This window comes from Thalassophryne amazonica, chromosome 15 (assembly GCF_902500255.1).
Source record: "Thalassophryne amazonica chromosome 15, fThaAma1.1, whole genome shotgun sequence".
Classification (NCBI taxonomy): domain Eukaryota; kingdom Metazoa; phylum Chordata; class Actinopteri; order Batrachoidiformes; family Batrachoididae; genus Thalassophryne; species Thalassophryne amazonica.
The window spans coordinates 35,163,437-35,183,860 of NC_047117.1; the positions used below are offsets into that span (position 1 = coordinate 35,163,437).

The window sequence follows — 20,424 nt, forward strand, 5'->3', positions numbered from 1 at the left end:
CACTTGTTGAAAGCCATCAAAAGCCGCCTGAATTTTACAAATGGTTTTCAACACGGAGGTGTTTTTCCTGTCGCGGCGCACACAGATTTGCCGAGTCGTCACGGAAATGACTCGGCGAATTTGCACGCACGTCTTTCATTAAAAAATGTCCTTAAACAGTGGAATGTCCGCATAAAGTCCTCATGCCGGCCTCTTCTGAATCTTCTCTGTTCTCTCACGACGTCCTGGGTGAATTAAGCCTTAAATTAGGATGTTTTCAGGTCGAAACAGGCCGACGACGGTGCCTGGAAGCGCTGCAGGACGTCCTGCTCTGTGGGAAGTCCTTACACCGACAGAAACACCCCATAATCTCTCATCAGCCGTTACACTTTTCACCAAAAACCAGCTTAATTTCTCGAATAGTATCCACTCGGATATTCCTCACAGATCCAGAAAAAATTTTGATAAAGCAACGCGCGCCGTATGGAGCAGCGTGTGAAACAAAGGAATTCAGCCGAGAGGGCGGGACCACATCTCACTCAAGGCCTGCCTACAGGGAAATGACGTCACCGACACACGTGAAAAAACTCACGCATGAGGGTTCAAGCATGATTGGTGGAATCGCACGTCATTCAAATCCATATAGTTAAAAAAATAAATAAAAGGGTTGGTTTATTGTCTAACAGACCTCGTAAATGCAGTCCATTCAAATTGTTCAGTTGTACAGAAATATGCAAAACTGTTGTCACGCTTTAAAGAATGTGCACTGTGGGTATGAAAATGACAAGACTCTTCTGCTGTGCTGTGTGCTGTTTTGAACTGTGTGTAAGATCAGGCCCTAGATTCTTTCTTCTTGTGTATTTGGACTTGTGTCAGAAAGGGCATCTGGTGTCAAACCTGGGCCAAATCAACATGCTGTTACATGGATGAGCTGCTGTAGTGACTGTGAATCAATGAGAAGAGCTGGCAGAAATTAATAAAAATAACATGCTGACACCGCTTAACCTCCTCATTTGTAATATCCCACAACCTCTTTGGCAGTAAACCATGCTCTTGGTGTATTTTTTAAGTTAATTTTGTTACATTTAACTTCAACATTGATGGAAAAATTGTTGCTCATACTGCCTTCACATGAACATAATACTGGTTACGGGGCAGTTTCTCCATCTGGCAGTATGTATGGTGAGGAGAATCATGAATGTTAATGAGATGATCACATAGCATTCATGCAGTGCCATTAAGACACTGAAAAAAAAGCATGATTTCTTTATATGTGATGCACCAGGTTGATGACAACACAAATAGGTTTAGATTATGAAAAAACTAGAGATATGTAATAAAGTTCACCAAATGACATCCCCAATCTGCCACACGTATTGTTTGTATGAAATATGCATCAGCAGTGTTAAATCACACCCCAACTTGTCAATGTCTGTGAATGTAAATCACAAATATGATAAAAAAAAAGTTAAATTGTCTCCCTTTGAAGATGTCAGATTTGATATTTTTTTCATGCACATCTTCAACCTGTGTATTACCATTGAGTGAAATTTCATTGAAATTCATTAACAAGATTTGGAGAAGCTGCACTTGGGAAGTCAATATCATACAGAATGTTGAAACAAATAATAACAAACTTCAGGGATCTCTGTTTTCCATCAGGCACATCTTCACATGGTGGAAGCAGAGGTCATAGCCAAGGGGTTAGGTGCGCTCAACATCAAGACAGTACAACCTGATATTACATGTGAACCCTATCTTAAAAATTCATCCATTGAATTGTGATGAGAATAGTGAACAAGCAATGCATATGCATGCAAACCTGCACATGCCACGTATAATAATGTCCACTCCCCCCGGAGCGCAAAGAAACTGTTGAAATATATGTGGCATACTTCATCCCGATAATAATTCTGAATTATTATCATGTACAGTGAATGCGAACAGTGGCTATCAAACCAAAAGCACTGTGCACTACTGCACACATGCCGCCACACATCTAAACAGGCTGTTATAGTCACAATAGCCCTTACAGTCCAGATATGTGTCCATTCCTTCCCTTGGGTGACATAAATAATGTGAACTATTATCTCCATCTTAACTGCATATAACATGGGCAGCTGCATCTCTCTGTTGTGTACAGATACACATCACTACACGCATCAGGCTCAGAGCTGAACGGATCGCACGCTGTAATATATGATCACCATCTAACTCTGAAGGAGATATAACATGGAACTTGTGTGAGGCTGTTACACCATGAATGAACATGAATCTCACCTCCAACAGTGGTCCAGGAGTGTTTCACTGCACACATGTGGACGTGAAGCTGAACAGCAGCCTGTGGTTAAAATCCTCTCACCCAAAAGAAATAAAAAAAAATTCCATGTGATAATCCCACTATCATGGTGTCCAGAGTTGCGATGTGCTCCTGAAGTGGGCAAACAGGAAAAAAGAAAGTTCCCTGGAAAGGCGCTCCATCTGAGGGACTGCATGGCCCAATTGCCAGCAGACTTGGCATGCGTGTGCACGTGTGCCCTGCACATGCACTTAGTGGTGCATGCAGCATTTTATACACACACACACACACACACACACACACACACACACACACACACACACACACACACACACACACACACACACACACACACGGCTGAGTGATAAGTGCAGCCCCACGTGTGTGCATGGAGGGCACATGCACCATGCACACATGCACGCTGCGCACTCATGTGCATATGCACGTGAGGAACACAGCACTCTGGTCCAGTGTTTGCTATCCAGACATTTGGAGATTGGGCAGTCTGCAGCGCCTTTTATGGCCATCTGACAGCATTCTGTGTCATCTACATATGCTCTGGATGTGATCTAACAGGTGTGGACGAGGCAGTCTGTCTGTGCTCCGACACTGCTGAACACACCTCTTTCCCTCCCGACTGTATTGGATTATGGCAATATTTGCTGTGTCAGGCATGGTTCTGGCACATTCTTGCTATGTGTGATGGGGGCTCAAGTGCCACAAAAACATCAATAACAAGTTTAGGTCTAGTCAAAGAATTGGTATCCAAAATTGATACAATTGCTCTTGTGTTGGTGTATGTGATGATTGTTTTATTAGTTTAATTTCAGTTCCTGGTGTAACTGATGAAAAGTTAAACTGTTCTCCAACACTTTCCCTGTCTTACCAACTAGCAATCTCTGAAAAAATATGCTTTTCAATAAATTAGGGCAAACAATACAATGTTGCAGCATCAACACTTGTGCATTCATTATTTACGGGAACACCGATACTTGTAAACAAAGAGTTTGCTGACTGTGGAATCAAGCTCCAAAAAGAATTATTAACAAAAAAATAAGCACAATTGCAGAGTTTGGGTGTGTATGATAACAGGTCAGGTCTATGACCATGTGCTGGAGTTTGAGTCCTACATGGAAACCACCCACGCAGATCTCCGGTCAAACTCCACCTACCAAGAATAAGCATCTATCTGTACTAGCCAGATGATACATTGTGGTCCTCATCACCTCTTTTAAGATGCTGGGATCCAAAACACTGAGGCATCTACTTGCATTTCCTGCCCAAAGAAGTACAAAACATGCCATAATGTTGTAGCTGGTGTTCCCTCAATTCCAGTGGCACCCAACCTCAGAAGAGGTTCAGTCATGGCCTTTGGTCACTAATTACTCTCCAAGTCTCACAACCATACATTGAACAAGAAAAAACAGGACTGTATGTCCTTCCTGGGTGTCTCTCAACCTTCAACCTCAAGGACCCAGAGACATGAAGCAAATCTCTCTGCAGGTTTGACACATTCATCACATCCAACATATGTGATGGCCAAGTACAGCAAGTCACTGAAAGTCTGGACTAAAGTCCATAGTCCAGACTGTCATTGACTTGGGCAAATACTATGGCAGACTTAGGGCAATTACAAATTCACACACTATGACTATTCTCTCAGCTTCTGAAGTGCTGCAACCAGGACATCCACTAATAAGCGAAGTGCGCATCTCAGGCCAGGCAGTGCATTATGGGTAGGCTAAATTTTTCGACTACCAACCCACAAGCTATGGCGGCAGAAAGCAGTGAGGAGTGCTGTGATTTGGATCATTTCAGCCACTGGAAAGTTGATGATTTAAAGCATTTTTGTAAGCTCCGCAGATTGCCTGTTACAACCAGGACTACGTACGGCAGGGGACAGAAGCGGAAAGAAGAGCTGGCTGTGCTTGCGTGTGCTGCATTGTTACAGAAAATACCATTAGTGCCAAAGAGAGAGCTGCTGTTGAAAATGACCAGTCCTTGTTGATAGTTGAAGACAAACAAGCTTCTGACCCCTTGAAGGCAACTAACAGATGGGTAGATGAAGTCCAGAGACTGAAACTGTGGACACTGCAGAATATTTGCTAAGCAGGGATGAGAAATCGCTACTCCGCCGGCTTCATAATGATGACAATGAAGGTGGGTCTCGCATATAACCTCTTTGGTGTCACGTTTGTTTTGATAAGCTGACAGACATACGATATGTGCATGCATGCAGTTTGTTTATAGAACATGTCAATTTTACAATATTACGCGCCACGTCATTCATGGCATGACATTACAGTCATAAGCCGATGCACGAAAACGGCAGCACAGTTTCAGGATAAAGACAAAATAAATGTGTGCAAGAAACTTACAATTTTAGTCCGTCTTTTACATCTTCAGTCTTTCTTTTCTGTGGTGAAATTGTGTAGAATGAACAGAGGTTTACGACCACATTTCTTCTTCTTTCCCCCTTTGTGTGGACTCGGCGGAGCTTTGCAATCGTGTGTTTTCAGCCAACTTTCAAGCCTATAAATTCCATTTGAGCATTTGAAAACAGCACAATGCGCACCTGTCATTATTGTATGTGCCGCTTAAGGCTTAAAGCCTTTGAAACAATCCCTGTAAGTCTCAACTTTTACAGTCCGCTAATGCTACTGTATACAAAATTCAATAGGAGCGGTGTGAGTTTGGTAGTTGGGATTTTTGCCCTCGTTTGACCCACGCATGCGCAGATGCATCGCGCACTTCGCTTATTCTGCAAATCATACCAATGTCCACAAAGTCATAGTCAGCAAACCTTTTCTCGCCAAAAATGTCACCAAAGTCCTTTGACTCCAGTACCCTACCCAACACCCACTCCATACAAAGTTTGAACAGAGTAAGATGCAAAACATATCCTTGATGAACACCAGAATTTACTGGGAAGACGTCAGAGACTCTGCCCCTCCTCAGCACAGCATTCCCAGCAGCTGATTACACACTAGCTGTGATGTCCAGCAACTTACATTATATCCTATATATTTTGAGGATGTCATGCAGCACAGCCCGGATAACCGAATCAAATGGTTTGTGAAAAACAATACAGGCTGCAAAGAATATTTCAGATTGTGTTCAGTGAGTATTTGAGGAGCTGGAATACAGTTGATGGATGACGTCTTGGGCGTGAAATCAGAATGTCCCTGAGTAATTGGGGCTGAATCCTGTTCAGAATGACCCTTGCAAGTACCTTTATTGGCACCGAGAGCAGTGTAAATCCCATGTAGGTGCTGATATCCAAACAATCACCCTTTCCTTTCGAGAGAAGTACAAGTTATTTCTTCTAGTCAGTGTGTGACAATGTTACGGCCATAAATCCAGGAGGCATTGCTCATGTACATCAAAAAAATAATTATCCCAATCACTTAAACTGTACAATGCAATAACAGAACAGAATGTGTTTCAGGAATCTTATGAATACTACATAAGGTATTCCATTACAATGCCACTGAAAACCAGTATAAGGTCAAAGGCAGATGACTGTGTGAACACACGTGAGTCCCCTAGTGCTGTTTGCAACTTATCGGGAAGCATGGAAAGGAGCTGAATGTGCCTCTCAATTATCCTGACAGATGAAAGTAACAAGAGAAACAATAAATATACCACCCTGCTAAATGGGCTCTAATGGGAGAGATAGAACCAGGAGAGGAACAGATGGGCATGAATGAAAAGCAAACAGAGCAAGGTTTCAAGTGTAAAAGATGGATTATGGTCTGATATGGTTTTTGTGGACCTGCAATTATCAAATTACTTTATCCCTTTCATCCTGTCTTTTGACTTTCCAAAGTTTCATAATGGTGCACTTTGAAAGGCATGGCAGCAATACTTTTAAGGGTGTTGACGTAGACAAAAATATTTCTCAGCAGAATAAAGAGTGTACATTCTTAAAAATCTGGGTATATCTACTGAATCTACCAGTAGATTCAGTAGATTCTCACAAATCCAACAAGACCAATCATTCATGATATGCACACTCTTAAGGCTATGAAATTGGGCTATTAGTAAAAAAAAAAGAAAAGGGGTGTTCACAATAATAGTAGTGTGGCATTCAGTCAGTGAGTTCATCAATTTTGTGGAACAAACAGGTGTGAATCAGGTGTCCCCTATTTAAGGATGAAGCCAGCACCTGTTGAACATGCTTTTCTCTTTGAAAGCCTCAGGAAAATGGGACGTTCAAGACATTGTTCAGAAGAAAAGTGTAGTTTGTTTAAAAAGTTGATTGGAGAGGGAAAAACTTATATGCAGGTGCAAAAAATTATAGGCTGTTCATCTATGATCTCCAATGCTTTAAAATGGACAAAACAACCAGAGACGCATGGAAGAAAATGGAAAACAACCATCAAAATGGATAGAAGAATAACCAGAATGGCAAAGGCTCACCCACTGATCAGCTCCAGGATGATCAAAGACAGTCTGGAGTTACCTGTAAGTGCTGTGACAGTTAGAAGACTCCTGTGTGAAGCTAATTTATTTGCAAGAATCCCCCGCAAAGTCCCTCTGTTAAATAAAAGACGTGCAGAAGAGGTTACAATTTGCCAAAGAACACATCAACTGGCCTAAAGAGAAATGGAGGAATATTTTGTGGACTGGTGTGAGTAAAATTATTCTTTTTGGGTCCTAGGGCCACAGACAGTTTGTGAGATGACCCCCAAACTCTGAATTCAAGCCACAGTTCACAGTGAAGACAGTGAAGCATGGTGGTGCAAGCATCATGATGTGAGCATGTTTCTCCTACTATGGTGTTGGGCCTATATATCGCATACCAGGTATCATGGATCAGTTTGGATATGTCAAAATACTTGAAGAGGTCATGTTGCCTTATGCTGAAGAGGACATGCCCTTGAAATGGGTGTTTCAACAAGACAATGACCCCAAGCACACAACAAGCAAAATCTTGGTTCCAAACCAAAAAAATTAATGCCTCGCAGATGTGAAGAAATCCTGAAAAACTGTGGTTATACAATTAAATACTAGTTTAGTGATTCACAGGATTGCTAAAAAAGCAGTTTGAACATAATAGTTTTGAATTTGTAGCGTCAACAGCAGTTGCTACTATTATTGTGAACACTACTTCTACTTTTTTTTTTTTTTTTACTAATAGCCCAATTTCATAGCCTTAAGAGTGTGCATATCATGAATGCTTGGTCTTGTTGGATTTGTGAGACTCTACTGAATCTACTGGTACCTTGTTTCATGTAACAATAAGAAATATACTCAAAACCTGGATTAATCTTTTTAGTCACATAGCACTATTATTCTGAACACTACTGTACATATACAAGTGTATATATATATATATATATATATATATATATATATATATATATATATATATATATATATATATATATATATATATATACACACACACACACACTCACACAGGCACTGGTCATATAATTAGAATATCATGAAAAAGTTGATTTATTTCAGTAATTCCATTCAAAAGGTGAAACTTGTATATTATATTCATTCATTACACACAGACTGATATATTTCAAGTGTTTATTTATTTTAATTTTGATGATTATAACTAAGAACTAATGAAAATCCCAAATTCAGTATATCAGAAAATTAGAATATTGTGAAAAGGTTCAATATTGAAGACACCTGGTGGCACACTCTAATCAGTTAATCAACTCAAAACACCTGCAAAGACCTTTATTGGTCTCTCAGTCTAGTTCTGTAGGCTACACAATCATGGGGAAGACTGCTGACTTGACGTCTTGCCTGGGTTAAAGAGAAAAAGGACTGGACTGCTGCTGAGTGGTCCAAAGTTAGGTTCTCTGATGAAAGTAAATTTTGCATTTCCTTTGGAAATCAAGGACCCAGAGTCTGGAGGAAGAGAGGAGAGGCACAAAATCCACATTGCTTGAGGTCCAGTGTAAAGTTTCCACAGTCAGTGATGGTTTGGGGTACCATATCATCTGATGGTGTTGGTCCACTGTGTTTTCTGAGGTCCAAGGTCAATGCAGCCATCTACCAGAAAGTTGTAGAGCACTTCATGCTTCCTGCTGTTGACAAACTTTATGGAGATGCAGATTTATTTTTCCAACAGGACTTTGCACCTGCACACAGTGCCAAAGCTACAGTACCTGGTTTAAGGACCATGGTATCACTGTTCTTAATTGGCCAGCAAACTCGCCTGACCTTAACCCCATAGAAAATGTATGGGGTATTGTGAAGAGGAAGATGCAACACACCAGACCCAACAATGCAGAAGAACTGAAGGCCACTATCAGATCAACCTGGGCTCTCATACCACCTGAGCAGCACCACAGACTGATCGACTCCATGCCATGCCACATTGCTGCTGTAATTCAGGCAAAAGGAGCCCCAACTACGTACATGCTCATACTTTTCATGTTCATACTTTTTAGTTGGCCAACATTTCTAAAAATCCTTCTTTAGTATTGGTCTTAAGTAATATTCAATATCAATGATGAATGCTGCAAAAACAGAAAGTTGATAGGACTAATGTTTTGAGAGAAAATTGTGATATTATCTAACCAGTGAAAAATGGATGTTGTGGTGCAATGCACCATGGGAGTTCAGGGTTTTGAGGTTTTAAATGTTATTGTGGTTCATGTAAGTTTAACAGTGTTTACTGTTTTTGATTTATCGGTTTTGAAGTTCAATTGGTTTAGTAACTTTAGTTGTCATGTTACCGTTACCATGAGTGAAAAGTGTACTGCATTTGATGTCTTCTACAATGTCTCTGTTTGTGGGTGTGTCGAATTAACAGCACCTGCTTGCAGCAGAATGAAGACAATACTAAAAGCTCTGCGTGTGTGGCTGCGTGCACGTGTGCGCATAAAGCCCTGGTCACATGACACTAACGAAGGACACCAAAGCCAAAACGAAACAAGAAATCAGGAATTACATGGTCTTTCAGAGACATCATTTAACTGCCATCCAGTTTCATTCCTGTAGCTGGTGCTTCATCAGAATTTTCAAACTGTTGAAAAATGGGAATGAATCCCGAAGACAACCTCAACTCCCCTGTATTCTGTTTTTGCTTTCTGTGTTGACGGTTCCTCATCGTTTGCATAGTTCCTGTACCATAAGCATTCCGTTTGATTGTCGTCCACCTTCGTCCAACCTCCCAAGTCCGATGTCTTGCACAAATGCTAATGATATCTGAACGGATCAATAACTAAAGGTCAGATGAGCTGAACATGACTCGTCCATGTGTGGGATGAAAAGCAACATTTTCATACAGAAACAATAGCGGCAAGAACGTTTGATCAACTACTTTAACTATTTATGCATGTTCCAGCCGTCTGTGGCTGGGATGTGCGTGTGCGCACATGTTGTTGTTGTGAAGACAAAGCTGTTGTGAAGACAACCAGATCCCGCACCTGCAGGTGCTGCAGACATCACAGGCTAGCTGCAGAGCACAGTCAAGTTGTCAAGTCACGTCATCATGAATGTTTCGTTTTGATTTTGTTTAAAGCATCAAGGTTGCTGTTCGCTTTGTTTATCTTTTGTTAGTTTCATTCCTTTATGCCCTCTGGACACACAGGCTTTTTGGTGATGGGAGAAGTGCAGGCTCATTTTCTCAACAACTGTGACTTTGTGACTTTTTTTCCTTTGTTCAGCTATTGTCGTGTGCCGTGTGACTGGGCGCTAAATTTGATAACAGACAAAGCGTGGAGAGCAGACATTTGTCGTTTGGTATGTTTATGTATTTTGGGGCAAGAATGAATGAAAACTGAACACTGATAAGACCAACATCTTTGGATAAATGAAGGATATTAGCTAAAAACACTGAACAATGTGATAATTACATTCCGGCAGGGGGTGGTATATCATCTACACAGTAAATGTTACAGAATAAAATTTGCTCTTCTGGGATAACATTTGGCCCAGTCCAAATAGAGTTAAATATATTCTATCACAGTGCTTAATCAACTCCATCACAATATAAAATCAACTCTTATTGGAGTAGAAACACTTGATTTGACGAGATGGTAGAGCTGACTTCACTTTATAATAGTGTAATTTACTCTATGTAGACTGGAACCAAATGTTATCCCTGCAGAGTATATTTTTACTCAGCAAAATTTACCATGTATATATTAACAGCGTGCATGCGTGCATACGTGTATGGGTGATTTTCTATAGTAAGTTCAATGTAAGTACATAATATAATTGTAAATATGTTAAAAATACATGGTTGACATAAGAGAATGAAAACACTTATTTCCATTGTGGTCCACTGAAAACCCAAATGACAAAATAGAAGGAATAATAAAATAAAATAATAAAGTAATAATACTGATAATAATAACAATAATAATGCTATATTATAATAACCAAGTATGCGTGTCTGCGTGTGTGTATATGGCTTCACTCATGGAGAAACTGCGGAGAGCTGACATTTGGTGTTTAGTATGCTTATGTATTTTGGGTCAAGGATAAATGCTGCGAAAACGGAAAGTTAATTGGACTAATATTTTTGGAGAAATTAGTGACATTAGCTAACGACAGTGAACAATGGACATTGTGCTGCAATGCACCATGACAGTACAGGGATTATAGGTTTTAAATATTATTGTGGTTTATGTTAGTTTAACAGTGTTGTTAGTGCTATTGATTTATTGTGTTTTTGTAGTTCAACTGGTTTAGTCAGTTCAGTTAAGTGTCATGCTGTCATTTCCATGATTGAAAAGGACAATGTGATTGATATCTTCCGCCATCGTCGCTGTTTGTGGGTGTATAAAAATAAGTGTGTACATGCATGGATACAATTTTGAACATGGACAAACTGGGGAGAGCTCACATTTGCCATTTGGTATGCTTATGTATTTTGGGTCAAGGATGAACTCCGCCAAAACAGAACAATATTTTTGAAGAAACTAAGGAAATTAGCTAACAACACAGCAATGGATGTTAATAATTACATTCTGGACTGACACGTCAGTCCAGCCGGAGGTGGTAAATCATCTATATATTAAAATTGTGTGTGCGTACGTGCATGCGTGATTTTATGTAGTGAGTTCAATGTAAGTACATAATATAATTAGAAATATGTTAAACATATATGAATGACACAAGAACGTGAAAACAGTTCCATTGTGGTCCATTTAAATATCAAATGACAAAACAGGGAGCAATAATAAAATATAATAAGGATAATAATAATAATAATGTGTACATAATAACAAGAACCTAAACAATTTATAAATTAAGACAGTAAGTTAACTTTAACAAATTACATAATTACAGGAAATAAAAGGAATGAGTTCTTCTAAAAACTGTAGAGGTCTACATGTTCTAAGGTTGTAAAAACATTCTGTACTCACACACCATTCCAACTCAGTCTAGAAACTTTGCACAGTTTATTACTACCCTTGAAAGAATGTCAACTACCTATTTTATAAACACTACCAATCTACAACCCGTCAATCCCCACAGCAAATGCGCTAGTGTATATATATATATATATATATATATATATATATATATATATATATATGTGTGTGTGTGTGTGTGTGTGTGTGTGTGTATACACAAGTGTCATACAATCCTCACTTCAATATGTAATAATGTAAGTTTAGATGTAATTTACATTTCAGTAATCACCAGAAAAAATTTCTTTGTCTTTCTTTATTCTGAGTATGTTCTATTGGTGATCAGATGATCCATAATGTGTGAAATCATCACAAATGTCCAACAATTTACACAGAGAAAAATACCTTTAGTCCTTCTGGCGTCAATACACCCTGTTACCTTGGGCAGCCAATCTGCAGTGAGTGGAACTGATACTTGTGTGAACCTGGCAGTTGGTCTGTCACAAGCCTGAAGTGGGTTTTCTTTTATTTGACACTGACACAAAGATATGATTGAAAGATGGACAGGAAATAATAATAAAAAATAGCAGATGTCAATGGATGAGAGACAACACTGGTAGAGGAGGGAACAGGTTCTATCCCGAGACACTATGAAGAAACACTATGATGGAAATTGCTGGGGATTCATGCAATTAACATGTGCCTGTAAGTCACTGAAAACACTGGAGTGAGCTAGTGAGTGAGTGAGTGACACAGACACAAGGCTTAGGTTATAACAGAATACATGGCATGGCATTATCATACAATAAGCATAACAGTATTCAACTATCGTTACAAAAAAATGTAATTGCAAAGATTGCATCACCATCTTTTCTCGACTGCTGCAGTTAGTGATCACAACAGCAGATCAATAGTTTCCACCTCACCGTGTCCTCTGCATCTTCCTCTGTTGCACCAATTGCCTGCATGTCCTCCCTGAGCACATTCATAAACCTTTCTTGTCCTCCTGCCTGGTGACTCCACCCTCAGGATCTTTCGCACGATGTATGCTGGTTGCCTTCCCTGCACATGCCCAAACCATCTAATTCTCACCTCTCTGACTTTGTCACTAAACCGTCTGGTCTGAGCTGTCCCTGTGATATGTTCATTCCAAATCCTGTCCATCCTTGTCACCTCCATTGAAAATTGCAGCATCTTCAGCTCTGCCTTGTGTTTATTTGTTAGTGCCACCGTCTCTCAGCCGTACAACATAGCTGGTCTCATTACTGTCTTATTGATTTTCTCCTTTACTCTTGCATCTACTCTTCACTCACAAATCACTCCTGCCACCTTTCTCCACCCAACCCATCATGCCTGCACCCTCTTGTTCACCTCTCTACCACACTCTCCATTACTTTGGGGAGTTGACCCCAAGTATAAACTCATCTACTTTCACCACTTCTACTCCTTGTAACCACACTATTCCACTGGGCTCCCTCTCATTCACACACATGTACTCCGTCTCTAATGACTTTCATTCCCTTTCTCTCCAGAGCATATATCCACATCTCTAGGCTAGTCTCAAGCTGCCCTCTGCTGTCACGACAGATTACAAAGTCATCTGTGAACATCATAGTCAATGAAGGCTCCTGTCTGATCTCATCTGTCAACCTGTCTATCACCATTACAAGCAAGAAAGGACACAGAGCTGATCCTTCGTGTAGTCCCATCTTCACCTTGAAAGAATCTGTCATTCCTACTGTGCATCTCACTGCTGTCACACTACGCTTGTACATATCCTGCACCACCCTTACATACTTTTCTGACAGTCCAAACACAAATGTCTTCATACAATACCACAGCTCTTCTCTTGGCACCCTGTCATAAGCTTCCTCTAAATCCAAAAAACACACAATGTAACTCCATCTGGCCTTCTCTGTACTTCTCCATCAGTACTCTCAAAGCAAACATTGCATCTGTAGTGTTCATTCTTGGCATGAAACCATATTGCTGCTCACAGACCTTCATCTGTTTTCTAAGCCTAGTTTCTACTACTCTTTCCCATAACTTCATGCTATGGCTGAACAACTGTATGCTTCTGTAGTTGCTGTAGCTCTGCAGTCAACTCAGTTTCAATTTTCAATTTATTTTCATTTATATAGTGCCAAATCACAACAGAGTTGCCTCAAGGTGCTTCACACAAGTAAGGTCTAACCTTACTAACCCCCAGAGCAGCAGTGGTGAGGAAAAACTCCCTCTGAGGAAGAAACCTCAAACAGACCAGACTCAAAGGGGTGACGCTCTGCTTGGGCCATGCTACAGACATAAATTACAGAACAATTCACAAAACAAATATACAGGGAATGCTGTTGGTGCACAGGACAGGAGGGTCTCCAGCACAAATACCACACCCTGCACATCACTCTTGTTTTTAAAAATAGGAATCAGCACATTTTGTCTCCACTCCTCAGGCATCTTCTCTTTTTCAAAGCTTTTATTAAACAATCTGGTTAGAATCTCCACTGCCATCTCTCTTAGACATTTACATGCCTCCACTAGAATGTCATCTGGACCAAACGCCTTTCGACATTTGATACTCTTCATAGCTGCCCTCACTTCATCCTTACTAATCCCTTGCAATTACTGATTTATTCTCTCTACATCATACAGCCTCTCATTTTCCTCATTCATCAGCTCCTCAGAATATTCCTTCCACCTTCTCAACACACTCTTCTTGCTTGTCACCACATTACCATCTGCATCCTTAATTACCCTAACCTGCTGCACATCTTTTCTAGCTCAGTAACTTTGTCTGGCCAATCGGTACAAGCCCTTCTCTCCTTCCTTACTGTTAAATGTCTTGTACAGCTCTTTTTCACCAACCTCTTTGTCCTTACGCTTTCCTGAACATCTTCATTCCAACACCAAGTCTCCTTGTCTTTCTTCCACTGTCCAGATGTCTCACTCAGTTCCTTCCTAGCTGTCTCCCTCACAACATCTGCAGTACTTTTCTCATTGTCCAAAACTATTTCCCCTCCACCCAGTACCTGTCTCACCTCCTCTCTGAATTTCATTTAACAGTCTTCCTCCTTCAACATCCACCATGTGATCCTTTGTTGAGCTCTCACCCACCTGTGTGCACCTTCATCTACTCTTATATGTCACCCTGTGCTCCTTCCTTTTCTTAAAGTGGGTATTCACCACAGCAATTTCCATCATTTTTGCAAAATCTTTCATCATCTGCCCTTCTGCATTCCTGTCATTGATACTATATCTACCAATTACCTCCTCATCACCTCTGTTCCCTTTACCAAGATGCCCACTGAAGTCCACTCCTATCACCACTCTTTCATCCTTGGGCACACTATCCACTACCTCATCTAACTCACTCCAGAAATTATCTTTCTCCATCTCACAACTTAACTGTAGTGCATATGCACTGGTGATATTCATCTTCACCCCTCTAATTTCCAAATTCACACTCATCACCCTGTCAGACACTTGCTTAACCTCCAACACAATCTTAACATAGTCTTCTTTTAAAATCACCCAACCCAATTTCTCTTCCTATCCACACCCTGACACAACAACTTGAACCCACTGCTGATGCTCCTGGCCTAAATTCCACTTTGTCTCTTGCACACACACACTATGTCTACTTTTCACTTTTCTCCTCTCCATCATATCAACCAGCTCTCACCCTTTACCAGTCATACTGCCAACATTCACAGTCCCAACTCTGACTCTCCTTTGTAGTTTTCCTCTTCTCCAGCTGTCTCTGGACACCTTCTCTTCTTCTCCTTCATCGCCCAGCAGTAGCCCAATTTCCGCCAGCACCCTGTTGACCCATGGCACTGGTGATAGTCATTGTAAACCCAGGCCTGGACTGATCCAGTATAGAAATTCAGTTTGTACTCCGCATGATTGTGTTGGCTTGTTTTACACCAGATGCTCTTCCTGATGCAACCCTACTCATTTATCCGGACTTGGGACTGGCACTCAGAATGTACTGGCTATACCCTCATGTAGCTGAGTTATGGACAGCATCATTATGTGATCATAAGTGATGTATTCCCTTGTTCCCCAACACAATGTCTCAGTTGTTACACAGCTTGATTAAATGTTCATTTTCTTTTGGAAGTGCAGCTTGTGACAAACAAAAACTGATAAATCTCTTGTTATATCTAATTCAAACCATAAAAAGCAAGAGACTGTTATTATACTGATCCCCCAAAAACGTGTGAGGAACCGCACTGGGAAGGAGTGGAGTACAGTGAGGCTTAATTTAAGGTTATCCTGTTGCATCATTATCTGTAAATTAATCATATATGTTAATGAGAGTACATGCACTGTTCCATCAACCATACTGACAAATTATGATGAATACAAAGGTGCTGAAAACATTTATACATGCATAAATAAAATCTAGTGGAGAATGTTTTTTCAGTGGATTGAAAGGTTTCCATAATTTGGTTTTATATGGAAAAAGGATCATTTTTTTTCTGTTTTAAGGTTATGCTACATTGTTTTGTTATCCTACAAAAGACATCTAAGTGAAAGTCATATGAGTGGTATTTTTTGTTTTTGCCATTGTAAGCATACGACAATGAGGTGAGGCAAAAGTCATGGAAAGTAATCCAGTTTTGTAACTACCTTCATATTTGGGTTTTGTTTTGACATTTTTAAAGTCAGGTTGTGTTTGCACTGGATTCTTTGTCAAAGTTAACTCACCAAAAAGCCTTGCAGTAAAATGTTTGACGTGAGTTCAGCACAGGGGTAAATAATATATTAGCCATCAGTGCACAATGAATTATGTTAAAGTCTGCCTCCTAGTACCAAACCTATTATTTGTACTGTGCACTAACCAGTCTCAGACAGGAGCTTGATGGACTCCAGCACACGCTCAGTGTAGACTCCAGGTTCATAGTTTTCCATCTCAGCGTTAATGATGTGGACCACACGAGCAGCTCGGCCACGGATTGCTCCTGCAGTTCGGTCAAGAGTATCCACATCTCCCTCTTGCAGAGCAATTACACACTTGTTGACATCCTCAAGGATATGGTTTTCTGAGAAAAAGGGAATGACAACAATGATTTTTCTACTGCTGACAATTCATATTTGCAAAACATTTGATTCCTCACAATAGAATATTGTCACCTTTAACATTAAAAAAAAAGGATAAATATGGTCATGCATATATTTTAATTTTAAGTTTAAGAGAATGCATAGTATTAATGTTTCATCAAATACGAGGTCTGTTAGAAAAGTATCCGACCTTTTAATTTTTTTCAACAACCTGATGGATTTGAATCACGTGTGTTTGCATGAGCCAACCTTGAACCTTCGTGCACATGCATGAATTTTTTCATGCCTGTCAGTTGTGTCATTTGCTTGTAAGCAGCCTTTGTGTGAGGATGGGTGGAGTCTCTCTTCGTTTATTCTTTGCAAGGAAATGGCGGAACGACTGGAGCAGCGCGACTGCATTAAATTTTGCCAGAAACTGGGCGACAGACAGGTGGAAACCATTCGGATTATTCAGACGGCTTTCGGTGACGATGCTATGGGCATCACACAGATTAAGGAGCGGTACAACCGGTTTAAAGACGTCCGCACAATGGTGGAGAGCGAGCCACGCTCTGGGCGGCCATCAACATGCTGAAATGACCAGATCATTTCCAAAGTGAACTCAAAGTGTGCCGAAAAAGTGCTGATGTCCACCTCTTCCACAGTTTCTCGGATAGTCACACGACGGTCCCACATCACCACAGCATTCAAGGAAATGGAAATGATTTGGTAATTTCAGCATGTTGATGGCCGCCCGGAGCGTGGCGCGCTCTCCACTGTTGTGTGGCCATCATTTCTGATGTCCGAGTCCAGGAAGTCACTGAAAGCGTGGCTCCACGATAATCATAAACCCACACGCCCCAATTTTGCACTCAGGAGCTCAAGTGCTGCAATCAGGGAATCTATGAATTCCCTAAAGATCATCTGTGATGTCAAGGTTAGCAAAGTTTACCTTGCTGAAAAAGATACCTAAGCCGCTCACTTCAACAACCCTCCCAATAACGACACCATGCAAGAGAAGTTTTATATTTAGCCCTCACTTCCCTGCCACTGAACACTGTCCGAGATGAAAAACTACTCTGGAAATGTTGTGACATTTCACATCTCTACACAGACTGTTTTATTCAAACTGTTTGAGTATTTCAGACATGTGATGCCAGCTGGACACTGTCTGAAAAAAAAAATGAAAGCTTGCCCACCTCTGTGCTGCCATACCTGACACAGAAAGGAAGTCATCCACAGAGGTGATATCATCCACGGCCTCAGTCAGGATGCGCACTTGCTTCTCCCACTGGTCTTTGAAAACATCCATGTTGTCATGAGCCACCTTGCTTTGGGGGCGGGCAGCCAGAGTGAGAGCAGCATTGATAACCTGTCATCAAACAAAAATGATCAGTGTGAGCACATGAAAACCAGATCGGCAAAAACGTAGAATTCTTCCATTTTTTTCTCTGCAAAGTATTTGCCCACACTATGCAACTGAATAACATGACGACATAAATAAAATTTGTTGCCAGTAGTTGTATTTATCAATCAATCAATCAATCAATTTTTTTATATAGCGCCAAATCACAACAAACAGTTGCCCCAAGGCGCTTTATATTGTAAGGCAAGGCCATACAATAATTATGTAAAACCCCAATGGTCAAAACGACCCCCTGTGAGCAAGCACTTGGCTACAGTGGGAAGGAAAAACTCCCTTTTAACAGGAAGAAACCTCCAGCAGAACCAGGCTCAGGGAGGGGCAGTCTTCTGCTGGGACTGGTTGGGGCTGAGGGAGAGAACCAGGAAAAAGACATGCTGTGGAGGGGAGCAGAGATCGATCACTAATGATTAAATGCAGAGTGGTGCATACAGAGCAAAAAGAGAAAGAAACAGTGCATCATGGGAACCCCCCAGCAGTCTACGTCTATAGCAGCATAACTAAGGGATGGTTCAGGGTCACCTGATCCAGCCCTAACTATAAGCTTTAGCAAAAAGGAAAGTTTTAAGCCTAATCTTAAAAGTAGAGAGGGTGTCTGTCTCCCTGATCTGAATTGGGAGCTGGTTCCACAGGAGAGGAGCCTGAAAGCTGAAGGCTCTGCCTCCCATTCTACTCTTACAAACCCTAGGAACTACAAGTAAGCCTGCAGTCTGAGAGCGAAGCGCTCTATTGGGGTGATATGGTACTACGAGGTCCCTAAGATAAGATGGGACCTGATTATTCAAAACCTTATAAGTAAGAAGAAGAATTTTAAATTCTATTCTAGAATTAACAGGAAGCCAATGAAGAGAGGCCAATATGGGTGAGATATGCTCTCTCCTTCTAGTCCCCGTCAGTACTCTAGCTGCAGCATTTTGAATTAACTGAAGGCTTTTTAGGGAACTTTTAGGACAACCTGATAATAATGAATTACAATAGTCCAGCCTAGAGGAAATAAATGCATGAATTAGTTTTTCAGCATCACTCTGAGACAAGACCTTTCTGATTTTAGAGATATTGCGTAAATGCAAAAAAGCAGTCCTACATATTTGTTTAATATGCACTTTGAATGACATATCCTGATCAAAAATGACTCCAAGATTTCTCACAGTATTACTAGAGGTCAGGGTAATGCCATCCACAGTAAGGATCTGGTTAGACACCATGTTTCTAAGATTTGTGGGGCCAAGTACAATAACTTCAGTTTTATCTGAGTTTAAAAGCAGGAAATTAGAGGTCATCCATGTCTTTATGTCTGTAAGACAATCCTGCAGTTTAGCTAATTGGTGTGTGTTCTCTGGCTTCATGGATAGATAAAGCTGGGTATCATCTGCGTAACAATGAAAATTTAAGCAATACCGTCTAATAATACTGCCTAAGGGAAGCATGTATAAAGTGAATAAAATTGGTCCTAGCACAGAACCTTGTGGAACTCCATAATTAACTTTAGTCTGTGAAGAAGATTCCCCATTTACATGAACAAATTGTAATCTATTAGACAAATATGATTCAAACCACCGCAGCGCAGTGCCTTTAATACCTATGGCATGCTCTAATCTCTGTAATAAAATTTTATGGTCAACAGTATCAAAAGCAGCACTGAGGTCTAACAGAACAAGCACAGAGATGAGTCCACTGTCCGAGGCCATAAGAAGATCATTTGTAACCTTCACTAATGCTGTTTCTGTACTATGATGAATTCTAAAACCTGACTGAAACTCTTCAAATAGACCATTCCTCTGCAGATGATCAGTTAGCTGTTTTACAACTACCCTTTCAAGAATTTTTGAGAGAAAAGGAAGGTTGGAGATTGGCCTATAATTAGCTAAGATAGCTGGGTCAAGTGATGGCTTTTTAAGTAATGGTTTAATTACTGCCACCTTAAAAGCCTGTGGTACATAGCCAACTAACAAAGATAGATTGATCATATTTAAGATCGAAGCATTAAATAATGGTAGGGCTTCCTTGAGCAGCCTGGTAGGAATGGGGTCTAATAAACATGTTGATGGTTTGGATGAAGTAACTAATGAAAATAACTCAGACAGAACAATCGGAGAGAAAGAGTCTAACCAAATACAGGCATCACTGAAAGCAGCCAAAGATAACGATACGTCTTTGGGATGGTTATGAGTAATTTTTTCTGTAATAGTTAAAATTTTGTTAGCAAAGAAAGTCATGAAGTCATTACTAGTTAAAGTTAATGGAATACTCAGCTCAATAGAGCTCTGACTCTTTGTCAGCCTGGCTACAGTGCTGAAAAGAAACCTGGGGTTGTTCTTATTTTCTTCAATTAGTGATGAGTA

The 20,424-nt window shown here is 40.5% G+C and overlaps 1 protein-coding gene across 1 annotated transcript in view; it reads right to left on the bottom strand.

The window, feature by feature from the left end:
- ctnna2 (catenin (cadherin-associated protein), alpha 2) overlaps positions 1-20,424 on the bottom strand; it is a 1,141,281-nt gene that overhangs the window by 90,931 nt on the left and 1,029,926 nt on the right. The window contains exons 11-12 of the mRNA XM_034187601.1: positions 17,875-18,031; positions 16,461-16,661 (exon numbers count right to left, since the gene is read on the bottom strand). Of these exons, the coding sequence (XP_034043492.1) occupies positions 16,461-16,661; positions 17,875-18,031 (358 nt within the window). The remainder of the gene's footprint in view (positions 1-16,460; positions 16,662-17,874; positions 18,032-20,424) is intronic.